This window comes from Meleagris gallopavo, chromosome 7, assembly GCF_000146605.3.
Source record: "Meleagris gallopavo isolate NT-WF06-2002-E0010 breed Aviagen turkey brand Nicholas breeding stock chromosome 7, Turkey_5.1, whole genome shotgun sequence".
Lineage (NCBI taxonomy): Eukaryota > Metazoa > Chordata > Aves > Galliformes > Phasianidae > Meleagris > Meleagris gallopavo.
Window position 1 is genome coordinate 9,507,365 of NC_015017.2, and position 17,735 is coordinate 9,525,099.

Sequence of the window (17,735 nt, forward strand, 5' to 3'; positions counted from 1 at the left end):
GTCCGGGGCTTCGCCGTCCCCCGGGAGCCGTGCCGTTCCTCACACGGCCGGGAGCCCACGGCGACCGCGGAGCGCGCCTCCGCAGTGCGAGGGCCGCTCGGGGGGTGCCCGAGGCGTTCATCTCCCCGCAAAGCGATAGGCTACTGGTAAAATAATATCTAATGCTCTTTCCGCCCGTATCTCACAACGCTTAGCTCCGGGAAGCGGAAAGGTCACGTTTATTTACCTATTTTGAACAAGGCAGGTGGCATTCCCCTTTTATTCGGACATAAGCACAGCCAGCACTGCCCCCCAGCACCACGCGTAACAACAACGGACAGCAAACGGGAACGGCAGCGAGGCGGTCTCCTCTGGGCGAGAGCTGGAGCAGAGGAGACGTTTAAACTTCCGGCTAGCAGGGAAGAAGGCAAGGCAGCAGCGCTTTGCTGTGGAGGTGAACGCCTGGCCTGAAGTATGAAACTTAACACCTGAAAGAGAGGGGAAACAAGAGCATGAGGCGCCTAGAGAACTACTCAGCGCAGCACCCTGCCTCCGACCACAGCAATGCGTGGCAGAGCTGGCTAAAAGGCCCCGCCTTCCAGACCCTGCTCCCAAGGCTGGAGGGAACCGTGGCTGTCCTGAATCACTTAGCACCGAATGCAGCAGTAGCTCTCTCAGCACTGCTGTGGCATGGCAGAGTGACACCATCCCTGCTCGTGTCCAGTCCTAACCTATTTGTCATGCACAGAGCTCACTGTACCGGGCTTTTTTTCTGTTGTATTTGTTTACTGAGAATAACTTGGTAAAAAAAAGAGAACTTCGATATTAACATCTGAATGCCATCTTGACTGTTACTCATAAGAAGAAGAACAGTGGAGCTGTACCTACAGTTAAGGAATAGGTACAGTTAAGCAGACCTAAAAATCCAAAGCTGAATACTGGTAACGAATCTCTGTCAAACATTGCACGAATCACTTTACATTCAAATCTGACTGAGATCTTTACCTATTTATAAAACAGGAGAAAACAATTGTTAACCTTTTTTTCAGAACCAGCCGTATTCACTGACTTTCAAAATGAGTTAAGAGATCATTTATTTGTTACAGAGTATAGCTGTGCGTAGATAAAGTAGCACAGAAATGTGCTATAAATTGAGGCTGCATTTATTAATAATTCAAGTTTGGCCCTCTTCAACTTTATTTCATATTTATGGAGAAGTGTGAATGAGCTCACAATCACTTTATTCAACCTTCAATTTTAGTGGTAGATGTAAAAGAAACAGTATGCACAGACAGATACAAATACCATATGCTTTGTTAGTACAGTATCTTATGTATAAATGCATTTTGATACATGCATGACAGGAAACCAATAGTCTCAATTTATAATTCTACTAATACCAATTAATAGATAAGGTGGGTTTTCTTTAGTGTCTGTATATTTTTATCATGTTTCTCCAAATGAAAATAAAAATAACATCACAGGCTACATAGACCTGCATGAGCACAATGTGTGCTGTTACAGAAGTAGTAAATACCTCACATATCTCAACCTCATCAATTTCAAAACAACTTCAGGCATGAGTTAAGGTGTCACACTTAATTTCATCTGAAGAACAAGTTGTTTTTATATTTCAGATGCAATTGAGAATTGCTTGAAATCCAAGGATTTCACTGGCTTACATGTAAAAGCATCCTCTTTTACCTTGTTCAGCAGCATCTTTTAGCCTTTTAAGTCGTTTGGAAAAGAATTTTTCCTTTCTTCATAATCTGCAAATGCGGAAGCAATGGGATCTGAGTAGAATATGACCGGCCTTGGTCCTTCATTGTTCACAGTGAAAGTAGCTGGGAAGTTTCTGAGATCGAGACCCCGACCCAAAAAGTATGCCTGGAGTGTTCTGAAAAACTGAACATATTTCAGAAGTGAAAATTGAGTATGCCCAACTGATTAATTATTTCTACTGAAAAATCCCCTCCTATATGGGATAAAATAATCTATTTTGATCATAAACTGGTGTGATATAAGCAATATAATTTGGACATGTCCAGTCTGTCCATGGCTTTACATGTTATGTGCTGTTCCGAGACCACCAACATTTCACTGGTAGTCTGTGCTCCCTACTGAACTAGAGGATTCAAGCCATAACCTTTATAAAGTAGATATGGCAGAACTCTTGCTGAGGGCAAACAGTACCTTTTAGAGAAACCTTTAACAGCACGGAATGTTCTCTAGGAGTTAGCAACAGTGCACAATTGATGTGAATTGGTCCTTTAGATTGCTTAAAAGTAGAAAAATTTAGTCAATTCTCCTTTAAACAGTGGTGAAAACTGTGGGAAACTGATTTTTCCCCCCTCACAAATTCCTTATGAGATCTTGCAAATGTTACCTTAATTATATTTTCTTAGCTGCTAATTAATTTTCAGATCTTCAGCCACTATTCACAAAGATGTGTCAGACGGAAACGTGCTTAAGATGAAGCATGTAACCAGCAGTACACTTTCAAGAGAAACATAATAATCACTCTTCTTCAGGTTCATAAAAGGAGCAGCAGTATAATCAAACTAAAACTGCTGAAGATGTGAGCAAGTTACGTGCATTACTGCACACCGAGAATGCATCTTCAGTTAAGGGGTACATGTACACTGAAGAATGCTCAGCCACTTGTACTTACTATGTCAAGTGCACAGTTACTAAACCCTCTTGCCATTAAATTTAATGGGCAAAAATTATTGTGATGAAAATAAAAAAAAAAACCCACAAAACTTAGACTGTGTTTCTTGCAGCATTTCCTTACCAAGTCTCTGTTTCTAGGATTATCTAGAGGTTTCCATTTTTCTTCTGGTTCAAAAGGAGCACCCTTTGCCAATCCTCTGACAGCCAACATTGTATATAGTCCCAGGAGCACCACTTTCCACATGTCGAAGAGATGAACGGACTATCTGCAAGGAGGACAAAGAACCAGCCCTACAGAACTGTCACCACCAAATAAAGCAATCCAGAGGAGTTCTGGAAATAACTCATTCATGGCAAGGAAAATCTGCTTACTACAGATTAAATCTGTGTGCCATGAACTTTTTAGGTTCTGTACTAATGTAGTAGGAAGTAAATAAGCATTTCCCATATTAAAGTTATTTCTAGATACTGGTTTCTTTCTGAAAGGAACTAGTTTGACACTTAAGAAAGGATATTTGCATTTGTAAATTTACATTTGTAATTACATTACAACCATTTTCACTGGCTGAATAGTTAAAGTGTCCAGTCTACAGGCTCCAAGGATAATGCAAAACTATGGCCTGAGATGCAGATAGCTCAATTATTAAAACTGCACAAAAGGAGAATGTACTACATATATTAATAAATGTAATAACAGTACAGTCTGGCATAAGATACTGAAGAACAGTTTCACACTTTCAGTCAAGAAAAAAAAGATGATCGCATTCTACCTTTCACTCTCTTTAAAATAAAGCTTACCAGTGAATTTTGCTCTGGCTTGCTCCTTCTTGCTTAGTTCTCCTTGTGATCTGTGAATGAACTGATCTCTGCACTTATATTTCTAGTGGACTGTAGGTGGGTGTCAATGACGTTAGCAGAAGTTCAAAAATACAGTAATGATTCCATTTCCATCCATGACATAAAGACCCTTGAGAATTTCATCCTTAATACTCTTAAGACCTGTTGCTATTGAACATTGCAGTGCAAATTCCTCCTAACACTGTATTGCAGAAAATTGGCAGTATGCATAGAGGAAGTTTAAAACTATTTCCAGCAGAGATAGCAGAGCTGTATCAAAATACTGGTTTTAATTAAAAATAATTTATGATATCTTCGGAAAGGTGACAAATAATTACAGGTGGTAGAATGGTTTTCAAGCAAGATGAGATACAGATCATTTTCTTAATGCTGGAGAGAGAGAAAAGCAGAGACTGTTTCCAAATTCATAATATTTTAATGAAAGTGTTGCTTTCCTACCCTGATTTTATCAGCAGGCAATATCCCCAGTGATACTACAAGCTAAGACAAAGCCTGCAAAAACAACTATGCTAATTTGTCTTGGCCTTATTTTGTAGCAACCTCCAGCTCAACGCTGCTCAATTTTTTTTGCCTATACATTTATTTCACACTTCTCTCTCCTATTTAAGTGATATTTTGGTTAATATAATAAGATAAATCTCTAAACAGACATTTTAAAATGAACATTTTTTGTTAAGATACATCTTTATCCTACCCCTAATTTCATAGGGGTAAAGAATTCCCAGCAGTATTAGTTTCATAATTGCAGTAACCTATACAAGTATAATTTGTACTATTCAGCTTGTATATTATTCTAAACCTTATTCTAAAGGTTGAAATTAAAAAAAAAATCACTGAAAAACAATAATATTAAAAAATATATATTCATCAAATTCAACCAGTTACTCCTGTCAAAATGGAACTTCCTGATAATAAACTCATCAATGGTTCATAGACTCATCAGTGCCAGAATCGCAGTAGCAAGAGAAAAGCCAGTAAGGAAGCTTTCTTATTTCCTATTTTTTCAGGTTGTCACTACTTTCCATTTAAATTTTGTTAGACAAAAAAGTGATTCATCTGCTTGCTAACAACATGGGATGCAAGTTATTTTTCTACCCAAGCTTCAGGACTGTGAGGACAGTTAGTGAATTACTGAAAGCATATCTTTGCATCATTTCTCATGCAAAACACACACCTTGACCAATCCTTTCTTGTTGAAAAAAAAAGCATCTCTCTTCATCATGTCAAACCATGAGATATCTTCACATTTGCATAATCCAATGTAGTTCCAAAATTTTAAGCCGAAACTGAAAGAGCACAGAGAGCAGTTTGCATAATGTTCCAATACCAGAGCACTGTTATTTTGACATTTTCATCTAAAATCAGAGTAAAGTAGTATAATATATCTCTTTACTTGAAAAACAGGCTTTTGTTGGTATATTTGTTTTGGGAACCATTCCTAGCCTACTCAAGCCTACATATTCAACAACCATCATGCCATGATCCTCTGCATCTCAACTCCCTGTCCATAAAATGAGGACTTCCCAGTGAAATAACATCTATAGGCAAGTTTTATCCTTCTCATCAGATATCCACAATTGTGTGTAGCTCAGAATTTAGCACTAATATCCCACAGCAGTCTTCTGATTTCCTTAGCTTTGTGTAAAAGCTGCTGCCGCTACAGTTATCTAAACCCAGCTGCTTTTGTTGGTTTTGTCTGATTGATTTTATTCCCAAAAGATGATGTATTTTATTTACATTTGGGGTTTCTCAAATTAAATACCCTTAGTCTTGTGCTAAGATATCAAATGGAAATTACAGAAAGTTTGAAACAGAGTACACTCATTTCCCAAGCGACCTGCCTCTAAGATCAATTCTAAAGAATCTTAAGAACAAGCTACCTCTCAAATTCTGAAGAACTAATTTTTATACCATTTAAAAAAAGAGAGAAACTGCATAATCAGACACAAGGAGAATTAACCCTTTTTCTTAATGATAGAAGAGCAGATGTAAAATAAAATTATGAAGGGAAATAGCAGGTCTGGATTTTACAATGATAAAGCAATTTTAGATGTTTTAATGAACAGTTTAAAAAAATGCATGACAACATCCTAATTTCTTTCCAATATACGGTTCAGTTACTCAGCAGCCCCTTTAGAGCCACCACCTCAACTGGCAGGGACGCCTTAAGGTAGAACACCTAATTATCTATGATCAAGAGAACTTAAAATAGTTGTTTGGGATTCTCTTTTCTTTCTTAGATAGGAATCTGAATGATCCTCTATCCACAAAACTTGCTTGTGTTGAAGAATATTTCTTAATCTTCCTCATCATGACTTCAATTGCTTTCCGTCAGTCTTTGGTTTCTTTTTGCTGAGACCCCAGTCTCTGCAGCCAGAAACTTGGCTCAGAATTTTATTTCTGGTGCTTCCTGAATAAATTCAAAAACTGAGATATACTGATACATCAGCTGATAACATTTCACCAAAGTGATATTAACTAAAGAAAATACAAAAATCTTCAGTCTTGATTCCTCTTACACTCAGTGTATAATCAGGTGTATAATCAAATGCACATTTGAGCCCTGTGTATATGCACAATCAATATCTTTAAAGTGAAGAAGTGGCTTATTTTAAGACAAGAAACATACAGCTAAATTTGAAATTCCACCTAAATTTAGTCACAAGCAAGACATTTTCTGCTTGAATTCTTTGATGGTACTCACTGCTAAGGTCAACAGGTCTCTGATCAGCTCTTTTCATTTACTTACCATCAAGTAAGCACAGGTGTATATACACAGCTTTACTTTCCTCCACTCTTCCCTTGGTAAATGCATGTCCAATGCCCCATCTTCATTAGTCAGAGCCCAGTAACACTTCAGGTGGCAGGCTGTCAGCACACAGCAGTGGTAAAGAAAGCACAGATGATTCAGTTCTGTTGCCTAAAAAACAGATCTTCCTAACCTGAATCCCATCCCACCAAGTTTATTTTAGACCTATTTATCTTAGAACTGTTTCTTCTCTACAATAGTTCATAACACTTGACTATCCACATCATTTTGTTCCTTAATCATTTCACTAGTTTGAATATCTTGTGGAACTGATTTACTGGTTTGTAAATCAGTGTTTCGATACCAGCTAGTTACCCCTTGTTTCTACTACATCGTCACCTTTATAAATATTTATATTCTCCCCCTGGGACTTCCTATCTTAGTTCTGATATCTTTGCTTCACACCATGACCACTGCAATAGCAGACATCCCTCTGTGCTGTTGGAACAGAGTTTCAGCAGGCTGTTACAATTTGCTGTCAGACAGAATAGCTATAAAACAGATTGGTCGGTGCTGTTTGCTCAAACCCTTTCAAACCTCCAATGGTGATGTGATCACCTCTCCTCACAATCCTCCTTTCCAGCTCCAGGAGTGTTCACAAACTTGTGAAATCAACAAGAAGAGGTATTTTTCCTCTAGAGGCAATGACAGTAAAGAAAAAAAAAAAAAGCTTGGTTTACAGTTTGGGCTTACATTTCAGTTCTTTATTTAACTTAAATAAACAAATATCAAAAAGCCAGAACAGCAGCAGTTTTATTCAGCCATTACTTTATTTTTACTTCAATTTTTTCCTTCATTTGATTTACTCCAAAAGAAAGCTGTGGGGGATATGCAGTATATGCACCAGTAAAACATGTTGAGGACATCTGTAAATTTGCAACAAGTGTTATTGCTTTAGGACTGTTATGGTATCCCCTAACAGAATTCAGACAGTTAGGTTGACTGATAAAGCACGTAGATAATCAACAAATTCAATTAGAATGTATTTTCTGTAAGTAGTACTTTAAAAAAAAAAAACTACGATAAACTTGTATTATTACTTTCTAAGCTAAAAGCATTTACACTAAAAATTATTTGATCTAAGACTGTTAAAACTTACTGCCATTTTTTTCTTTGCCAATATGTTACAGTTCTTCCAAAGTCAAACATTAGTATAAAATCATATTAATACACTAGAAGTACACTTACACAAATTGGACTACATTGATTCCTCCTCGGAGAATAGTACCTCATTTAATAAGTGCTTTCCAAGGCACATGTCAGTGTTCTGCATTTTTGAATGTGATCAAATTTAAGCACTGGGTTTTTCTCAAATTGCCCATGTAGAAGCATATCTTCAGTAAATCAAGTCCTTAGAAAGTTGCTGTAGTAATGACGTAGTCATTGTGGCATGGTAATACTTGAGTATGTTTGAATTACTTTCTATGCTCACTGTGTTGCACATTCAGTCTCACGCAAGTTCTCTCAAAACAGTAAAAGCCTTGTTCTAGAATGAGAGGCAAACTTAAATCTGGTTAGGCTAGTCACAGAACAAGTTTCACACACGCGATGTCGTATGTAAACTACGTTATTCAACAAATATTTTTCCATTCTATTATATTTCCCATTCAAGATAGCAGAACAGATGTAAAAGCGTAAAATGCAGAAGTTAAGATATTGAGACTTCATAGGCTTCATAAAGCATGATCTTTACTGCATTCTGCTTAAGATGCAAAAAAAGAGTCCGTTATGGAAAGTAATGCTCTAACACCAATGTTTTTGTTCACTGATTTTATTTTCTGCTTAGAGTCCCAAATATTACAAGTTAAAAGGTAAAGCACCCAACTGCTCCGCATCAGTACCTGAGCAAAGACTAAAGGCAAATGTTCATCACAACACTCATTAGCGTGTTTGTACAACAAATGTGCAGGTAACATTCACAACACTCCACAGAGTATGATTGGTAAGTGGCACTTCTTGTGAATTACCACCATTTGTACTAATGCAACCATGTTAAAACACCGTACAAAAATATACAGAAGTGTTTACTTAGCAAAGCTTATACTATACAGTGTACTTTTATATCATGCACACTACTAGTAAAAAAAAAAAAAACACATTAAAACAATATGAATTATACACAACAGACACGGAAACCATCAAAACATGAAAGTCCCGGTGTAGCTCTCATTCAAGTTGCCCTTAGTGAAAAAGGACCAGTATTTAAAAGCATAGTTTTGAACAACTCACATGAACAGCTTTCACTAATTTAAACATTAGCTGAAGATACCTATTTTCCAAGATTTTCTCAGCATCTCACAGGACAAAGACTTGGCTCAAGCTTATCACACAAAGCAGATGTATCTGAGAATTCAGTTATAACTCTTTTAATAAGCACAATAATTTATTATAGTGTTATTTAAACATTTATTGATAAGACCATGTTAACAACTATAGACATCTGTAACTGTTAGAGTTAGCTCCACTTTAAATACTACGTTTACACCAGCTATTTAAGAACTCGAAACAAGAAGAAGAAAAAAAAAAGTTAGGTTGCTTAGTAACTGATAAGATTTCTCCAAAAACTAAGGTTTTTCAATGCTTTAAGCTTGCTTAACAAAAACAACCAGTCAATCCCCAGTTGGCTGCCCATCACCCAAAATAAGTATTCTGTCCAACATTATTCTGTCTTTGTGCTTGGAAAAAAAACAATTAAAGGGCAACAAAGGAATTAAGTTACTAGGTTTACATTTTTTCTAGATTCATCATCATACATAAAAGCCTTAAAAGTAGCTTGGCCCTCTCAATGATTTTCACACTAGTATTCCTGTAGCCAGGAAGTCAACCATTACTAGGATGATTGGAACAACACCAGCACAGAACAAATAAGAGACACATAGGTGACTGGAAAAAGTTCTAACAGTCCTGAAATCACATACTACAAGGAATCAGTAGGGCTGGAGGAAAAAAAAAAAAAAGAAAAACCATGTTTTCTGATATTCCACAATGAAAACAACATTGTGGCAGCCAGATTCATGTTATATCTCAATAAAAGAAAGTTATAAACTGATTTGTAATGCCACTAATTACTGTGATGAGCTGACATGAAATCATTTTCTGTGCACATCTCAATGTCCACAGTCCATTGATATCTGCCAGATATGACATCTTTATTCAAGAACAAGTTTTACTTAGTACTATTGCTGGGGAAAAAAAAAAAAAAAATGTTGATTTTGTTCAAAATATACAAACAATCCTATAGAAGTGGCTTGCCCTCAGTTCTTCATGCTAAACATTAAGAATTTTATTTCATTTTTTACTACATTAAAGCAGAATTTTAAGAGCTTGAATATTTCTTTCTGATGATTTAAGAGCAGAACTTATTTTTTCAAACTTATACATTTTTCCTAAAACATGAAATTCTTTACTCAAATGTCTGAAAGCTTGCAAACAAATGCATCTCTGCCTCTCAACTCTACCCAAACCACTTCGAGTAGATGTTGATACTTAATGAGTAAAATAAAGTATTTTGCTTGAGCTACAGTTTTGAAGAAAATAAACTAAATTCGAAAAATTCTGACACAAAGATTTAGAAGATGAGACACACCTGACACTAATTTTTCTTCTTTCATTTTCTTTGCCATTATAGAAAGAAATGAGAAATTAAGTTCAGCTGAAGTTTCCTGTCTTTGGGTGGTGTGATTCCAAACTGTAAGTACACTGCACTTCTCATAAATCTTAATGCCTGTAAATGTAGTTTAAAAAAAAAAAAGTAAAAAATGTTTTTCCCCGAACCAATTATCAGTATGATTCACATATTTACCTTTGATTTCAAAAAAGAAAAATAAGGCTACACAAGACCACAGGCTACAGTTATTGTGTATTCATTTACTGGTTTAAGGCACACAGTTGTGGGTTTTGTTGTTTTGTGGTGGTGGTGGGTTTTTTTTGTTGTTTGTTTGTTTTGCTTTAGAAAGATACAAGTTTCAAGTCACAGTGAGGAATTCCACATTTCAGTTTTGGTCTGGCACTCGTTATGTATTTCATGTCTGCTTTTGCAGAATTCTGTAAAATATTTCAGTTGTCAGGTACTGGTCTCTTTTACTGTTTTCACACTTAGAGTAACACGAATGGAAAATAGAGAAGCCCGAGTTGATCCCAGAGTAGTGCTTTTAACATTTAAAAAAGATACACATCTAAACATTTAATATAAGCCTTGAAGTAATTTGAGAATTTGGAGGAAAACGAAGTCTCCACTGGTAGTTCAATGAGCATGAAAAACTTCAATAAAGCAACAGCCTACAGGACAGACAGATCTTCACTACATCATCTGCAGTGCCTACTATTACTGCAAACTTCTGCTTTTGCGCTACAGCAGAAGGATAGAGCAAATCAAGGATAACTCTATATGGAAGGAGCAATTGGAATAATGTACTGCGAAGTAACAAGCTTTTGTGTACCATTCCCAAAATTAGCTCTCATACTACACATTTCCAAGAGATTTTAGACCACAGCCCATCAAGAACCGCAGAGAAATCATGTTTAAAAGATCTTTTCTGAGAGATTGACTTGCAAAACCTGCATGTATGTAAGAACATAGAACGATACCCTAAATCTTACAACAACTTACAGTCTAAATGTCACAGCCTTGACTCTGGTTTCTAGGCTATAATGCCATGAGCACATATTTGAAGCAGTTCCATGCTTAGACATAACTAAAGAATTGAAGTGGTGGGCAGACTTCAGAAAAAGTTACAGAATTTTCTAAATACATACATTTATTAAAAAAAAATGTAATGCTTATAATAAGATTAAATGTATACTTATTATTTTATCTTAAAATGTCCCAATTAGAAGTTTTGAATACATTCTTCCATAAATAAAAAATATGTATTTGTAATAGGTTTGTCAAATAAACTTGGAGACACTTCAAGTATTTTACTATGAATACTAGCTTGTAGCTCTAGCTCTAGGAAAAGATAGAAAAACTATTTTACTTTAACATCAAAAATGAATCTGCTTTTCAACTGTCACTCAATGGTACACTTTTCCAGAGGTATGTAAGACCAGCACATAGCTTTGGTGACAGAAACACAGCTCCCCTAAAGGTACGGTGATGGAAGATTTAAAACCACTTGTGGTGCAGTGCTAAGTGCTCATAAAGGCTAGTTTGATTATGTCCCCCTAGAAAAGAGATGTAGAGAACCAAACCTGAAAATTAAGCAATTACCATTCACCATGTAAAAAGCATTGACCTCAGTCTCTTCTGTAGTTAACAGTTTTCTACTGGCTTGGTGACTTGAAACAGCAGCACAATTACTGTACACACACCATAACTGCTTTCAAAACCATTTTCAGTAGCTCAGGGCATTAAAGGTCTATAAATGGCTGCACTTTTTCCTCAGTATAAAGAAACAAAACCTTTTTCTTATCAGCACACTCATCAATGCATTGAACTAAACTTCATCAACTTGATCAAAAAGGCTTCTCAAATGTTAATTTTATGCACAGACAACAAATTAGCTTTGTTCATTCTGTCAAGATCTGAAGGAGATATATCAGACTTTAGGGGAATAAAAAGCAAAGTGACAGGCTTACAAACTTGTTACTGACAAACAGATGGAAAATTAGACTTCATATCAAATGCCAACCTGTAAAATAATGCTTTTCATTGCCTCTTGTTTGTTTACTTTAAGTATCAAGGTATTATTATTATTATTATTTTTAAGAATGACTTTAAGGGTGGCCCAGGTAGTTAAAAAGCTCTCTTTGGCATACAGGTAGTCCCCATTCTTTCTGCAATACAACTACAATTATCAGCTTTGTTGATTTTATTTTAACTTTGCAAATTTTGGAATAAATTGCTATATGTATCAGCTCAAAAAAAGAAACCATCAGAGCAGAACTTCAAGTATTACAAATGAAACTAAATGCCATTTCATTTACTGTGTGGTTGGTTTTTTTCCTTAGGTAACAAAAAAATGACAAATCCCCTTTTCAGATGATGCAAAAATGCGACATACTGCAACCAGCTTTAAATCAATTCTGAAAATATCACCATCTGTAGTTCCAGTTAAGAAATAACACCTTTTCCTTATTTTACAAATACACGTTTTATGAACTGATAGCTGTAGGTTTAGTTATTACTGCAGCATAATAAGAAAGAAAAATTCTGCTTCATTTAGTGACATTTGGTACTACTCTATGTTGTCTTTTTTTTTTTTAATCCCTTTCTAACAGTTTACAAAAACATAAGGGAGGCACACATTCTTATTTTGATTGTCTCCTGACACATGAGCCAAAAAAAATCTTTGTTTTATGTGGTATGATCTCCATGTAAATGCGGCAAACATCCACATCACAGTGGTTCTGCAAAATTAGTACCTCAACTTCTAAAAAGGAACAGAACAACAAACTTGGAGTGGGAATTAGCAGAAATGCTACTTTACAGCATAGAGCTTTAAATCATCATGAAATAGCTTGTCTTGATCTTTTCCAGTAACTTTAGATAGTTTAAAGTTTGAAGAGTAAACTGGAATTTTGATTTAAATGTATTAAGAAAATGTATTTTCCAAAAGCTTTTTTATAAATGTCCACTCATACAAAAGGATGTTCTGGTAATATTTATACTTTGTCATACAGCTAATTAAAAATGTGGGTTAGCCCACATTTCTGTCGAGACTGTAATAGTAGAAGTGGCTGAATTAGAAATCCATAGAACAGAAGCCTTTTCTCCAAAAGTACAATCACACTATTTATCTGAAAAACTATTTTGGAAATCTAAAAAATCTTTTCCTAGAATTGGATGAATTGCCCTCCAGATTTGTCCTACTCCTCTCTACTTATTATACAGGCAATCTAGTAGAGATTAGAACCCTCATCTCTCAAACAGCAGTTAGACAGTCCTCACCTCAGTGCACACCTCTGAGAGCACATTTTTCATCTAGCAACAATATACAAAGCATACAAAATCCAAATTTGCAATAACACTACTTCTTCCTCCTGTGAAAGTAAATAACCTTTGGAAAAGGAAGCATCAACAGAAGAGTGAGAAGAGTCTGAAAATCCCAACAGACCTGGGATCTCAGACTAAGGATTATATCTTTCCATTCCTACTTACGCCTTCAAAATCATATAAGAATCACTACATAACATTTTGTAACCCATTTCATGAGGAACAACAGCAACATCAACGAAATTCTCAGCTTACAAAAATACCATTAAAAAAGAAAAATGGTGTTACTGTATGTTGTTGTGATTTGGTATGTTTCATGCACTGCCAGATTTTGGAAGTTACCACATCTTGAGACTGTTTGCTCTTCTTATTCTGATTATTCCATCAACAGCTCCAACAAATGGGTTCACACATGAAAAAGTGATAAAGATGGCAAACCAAAATAGGAAGCAAAATACAGTAGTAGGCCAAAGGGACCACGAATGCCAAGGAAATGATCTTTCACAGAAATCAGACCTTTGCACATTTCACAGAAGGATTTTTACTAGCCCCACTGCAGTTCTGTCACTATCCATCACACTAACAGCCACTTGAAAGTAGGAAAACTACTCTATTCTTCTGTGCCTGAAAAGTAACCTCTAGGCTAAATCAAGCTACAAATATATATGGACACAAATTATCTTACACACATACAATGTAGCATACATTTGTTTAGACAGTACCAGGATATAATACAGTTAACTTCTCTGATTTACAAACACTATGCATGATCTAATCTTGTTAATAGGATGTTAAGACTTAAAGATCAGCGGTAACAGTGGTTTGGTTAACTACTAACAAAAGCAGTTCTAACGACTAAGTGATAGCTTGAATAGCTGACTTGTTTATAAGACAGAATAGGTTCATTTTCAAAAGTCACTGTGTGAATTATTAAGTCTTTTCAGGCAGCTCAGATGAATTAACTCTAAGAACAAGCTAGAACTAACTGAGGCACTTTAGGCAAGAATAACAAGATAAAAGCAATGGGTCAGGCTCTACCACTATATTAAGAATACACTCAATTGACAGTAGGTAGTAGATTTCCTGTTATTATCCATATTAGGTAATCAAGCTGGCATAGTAATTCCATATGAAGATAACAGGTATCTCAGATAGTGGAGACCGATAACAAAGAAGCAAGTAGTAGCACTCATCTTTACATGGAATCAATACCTCATTTTAGATAACACAGTGGTTAGTGTGATTTTTTCTGTTGGCAAAACACATGCCAGGAGACAGAATTCCTTACACAGCTATTCTAGGCATTGTTGTAAATGGCAGTCACTGTAGCATCTAGGCACTAAGATAATTCTTTATGTAGAGCTAATAATTACAGACAGTTTTTTGTACTACCTAAGAGCTCATCCACAGAATGAAGTTAGCACAGTATGGCAAGGCATGGATTTACATTGTTGTAGCTGTTTCATACTAAATTACTGTATGGACATTTACTATGAGATGATGACTCTCCATTTACAATAGGAAAGAACCCTGCCCTTGGCTATCTGGAAAGTAGCAACTCTAGTGTCAACCCACGTCATACCTTAAAATTTGCTACCTCCTACATATGGACGAGGTCTAAAGAGTCATTTCTGAATTAACAAAATTCCAGACAAAATGGGCAATGTTTTAAAACAACATTACAGCCAGTTGTTTATGAATCTCCTGGTAAGCTTCTAGAATAGAAAGCCACACAAAGTGTCATTGTTTTCTCACTCTCACAAAAATGAAAATGTTTAAAACTTCCAATAATCTCTCACTCATCTAACAGTAACTGAACAAGTAATTTGCTAGAAATAATAGATCTATAGAAGCAGTACATTCTGGTTTGACTAGATACAAGTGTGACAGCTTTAGTATACTTGGCTGTGTAGTATTTCTGATAGTCACAGTGTGCTTGAAGTTTATTGAGTCTAACCAGCATACTTCTGACCTGCAAAAGAAGCAAGTTCAGAACATACGCACTGTACAGTGTACCGAGTAAAAAAAAAAAGTCTATTTCAACAAAGAAATACAGTGAAATATCCAAGAGTCTGCAAGACAAACGGAGTGTTGAGATGTAACATTAATACAACTCATGTGATTACACACGTACAGTTAATTCACTTAATTATCACAGTCAGGAAATGAACACCATGAAAAACTTCCCAAGCAGCATGAACAGAACCAAAAACTTCTCATAAAGTAATCATATTTCAGCTATCTTTCCCAAATAACACAAGTTATGTTAGTCTAGGCATTCCTTTGTTGAAATTTGTCCCATCACCATTGTTACTTTTTAGGCTGCACTGTTCTTATGTGAAACAAATGTTACACAACACAACACAGCACATGTAGAAAAAGAGAAAAAGTTACAAAATGTGGTACTTTGTATAAATGCATTCGTCCGAAAGCCAACACTGCAACAGACAAAGGGAGTGGAACTTTGGCCGCCATCTTCAGGAGTTTACTGTAAGAATATAAAGAAAAAATTGCCATTTTTGTGGCCATATGTGCAGGAATTCAAATACCATATTTCATTTTCTTCAGAAAATGAATGCACAGATTTCAAGGATTTGCCATTTTTAAAATAGGAAGAAAAAAAAAAACAGATTCAGTGAGAAATAATTGATATATAAGCAGGAGAAATTATGCAAAAAGGCTAATAAAATGTCATTTAATACTATTATTATGTAAATTTAGAAATACATTCTCAGTAACAGAAAGATGTATTGTTTTACATCGTCTGAGTTAACAAGTACTGGTCAAGAAGATAAACTACACTGTTTAGTATTAAGTTTTACCTGAAGTCTGGATAGAGAATATCCACTGAAGTCTGGATAGAGAATATCCACTGCTCCCCTTTCATCCATCAGGTTTATGATTTCATGTTGATCAGGCATGACTTCCTCTTGGTGAAACCATGCTAACTACTCCTGATTATTTTCTGCTCTTTCACGTGCTTAGAAATGATAACTAGGATTAGCTGTGATAAAAATTTAACACTTAAAAAACTTGCAGCAATTTTGAAAATATGATCGCTATCATAATAAAGAAATACAGCCCCCTCAAGGAGAGTGATGGTATAAAAGTCGCATGCTTTCAGCGGGAATTTCATTTCTTTCAGTTCACCTATACATTTAAGTCCTGAGCTGAGATTGAGATGGTTATATTTTGCTATTACATGCTGCAGCATGCCCACTGATGTTTCTGTGGAGATATGAATCTGTGAGGCAATTTCATGCCTCACATTTTTCATGGGACAATGTCTAATTTTATGTCAGAGGAAGAACTGCACAACCAAGTGTACCAAACAAAGCACAGTGTGGGCACATTTAAAAAAAACTCTCCCATAAGGGAATCTTACATGTACATAACTATAACAGTTTGAAATCCACTTATCCTTTTAACTTCCAGATAATAATTTTTGAGACACAGTAGGATTCTGTAACATTTAGAAGGATTAAATGAATAGTGAATGAAAAAATCACAGTTTAAACAAGTCTTTATGCAACTGATATTGTAGATATTAAATACTTAAGTCTGCAAGGTAAATACAGGTGATTTTTTTCCACTTACTTGAACTACCGTCATTTGCACACATCCTACCTAGTTCTTAAGAATTAAAACATGCGAGTTTATTCATCTCTGTGAAGGCTGAATAATTACAGAACTGTGAAGTGCAAATAAAGTTTTAATACACAAACTGACAGGGTAAGAAATAAACAGTAAAACAACTGGGGATTGGGCTACAGTACCTTGATTTCACTTCAGAAGTACTCAAATTCATGAGAATTTCTAAAATGCATACAAGTATAATAGCTGTAGTTCTACATGGATCAGGGTCAAGTCTAACATGGTACCTGAAAAAGAGTGAATTAGTTTTAAGGGCATGTTACTTCTAAACCAGGCCACCAGATAAAATCCAATTTGGAAGCAAGAGGTGCTAACAACAATGAACATAAAATGAATAAGGCCATCCCCAGCTGAATTTAAATCATTTCTGAATCGTTACTTTCTTCAACATACCATTGGTTCTCTTAACATCTACTTATATCATAACTAAAGCCAGTTTGCATAGAAAGAACAGTTAAAATTAATGTAAGTCTTTGATGCTATAATAAGGTAGACAATCTGAAGAATCAAACATTTGCAATTGTAAGCATCTTCAAAGGTTTGGATTCTTTTCTTCCACCCTTATTGACAATTTAAGAAGTTACCTGAGATTTTTTAACCAATAAACTAAAGATGGCAAGTTGAGCAGAACAATCCATGTGAATAAATTGAGCACTGTAACATGGATCTTAAGACTGTTAGCAGCTTCAGCAGTTGTACTGCTTGAGAGAGACTCTGTTGCTTCTGAAGTACTGTCTATCAAATCCTGTTTTTTGACTGTGCATCTAATGGAATTCTGTGAAGTTTCTTTTGAGTGCTCCAATTCCTGGGGGAAAAAAAAAAAAACAA

General features: G+C 35.6%; 3 protein-coding genes across 7 annotated transcripts in view; all 3 read right to left on the reverse strand.

Annotated features, from left to right (window-relative positions):
- GTF3C3 (general transcription factor IIIC subunit 3) overlaps positions 1–314 on the reverse strand; it is a 21,681-nt gene extending 21,367 nt beyond the window's left edge. The window contains exon 1 of the mRNA XM_019616966.2: positions 227–314. The gene's annotated coding sequence lies outside the window, so the exon portion shown is untranslated. The remainder of the gene's footprint in view (positions 1–226) is intronic.
- C7H2orf66 (chromosome 7 C2orf66 homolog) lies at positions 202–12,371 on the reverse strand. Of its 3 annotated transcripts, XM_010713395.3 has the most exons (5): positions 6,260–12,371; positions 4,685–4,796; positions 2,774–2,918; positions 1,684–1,884; positions 202–467 (listed from the first exon to the last, which is right to left on the reverse strand). In XM_010713395.3, the coding sequence occupies exons 3-4, from the start codon at positions 2,894–2,896 to the stop codon at positions 1,702–1,704; spliced, it is 306 nt and encodes a 101-aa protein (XP_010711697.1). In that variant the 5' UTR covers positions 2,897–2,918; positions 4,685–4,796; positions 6,260–12,371; the 3' UTR covers positions 202–467; positions 1,684–1,701. The 3 variants fall into 3 exon arrangements, with proteins under 3 accessions (XP_010711697.1, XP_031410006.1, XP_031410005.1); XM_031554146.1 differs by lacking the exons at positions 4,685–4,796; positions 6,260–12,371 and adding an exon at positions 3,451–4,678; XM_031554145.1 differs by lacking the exons at positions 4,685–4,796; positions 6,260–12,371 and having other exon boundaries at positions 2,774–4,678.
- A 139-nt stretch (positions 12,372–12,510) lies between these two features.
- The window catches only part of PGAP1 (post-GPI attachment to proteins inositol deacylase 1), a 28,844-nt gene continuing 23,619 nt past the window's right edge, over positions 12,511–17,735 (reverse strand). For 2 of the 3 annotated variants that reach the window (XM_019616964.2, XM_010713580.3), the window contains 3 exons: positions 17,492–17,712; positions 17,030–17,134; positions 12,511–15,741 (listed from right to left, as the gene is read on the reverse strand). In XM_019616964.2, coding sequence (XP_019472509.1) covers positions 15,603–15,741; positions 17,030–17,134; positions 17,492–17,712 — 465 coding nt within the window. In that variant the 3' untranslated portion in view covers positions 12,511–15,602. The remainder of the gene's footprint in view (positions 15,742–17,029; positions 17,135–17,491; positions 17,713–17,735) is intronic. The other variant, XR_004160293.1, reaches the window with a different exon arrangement.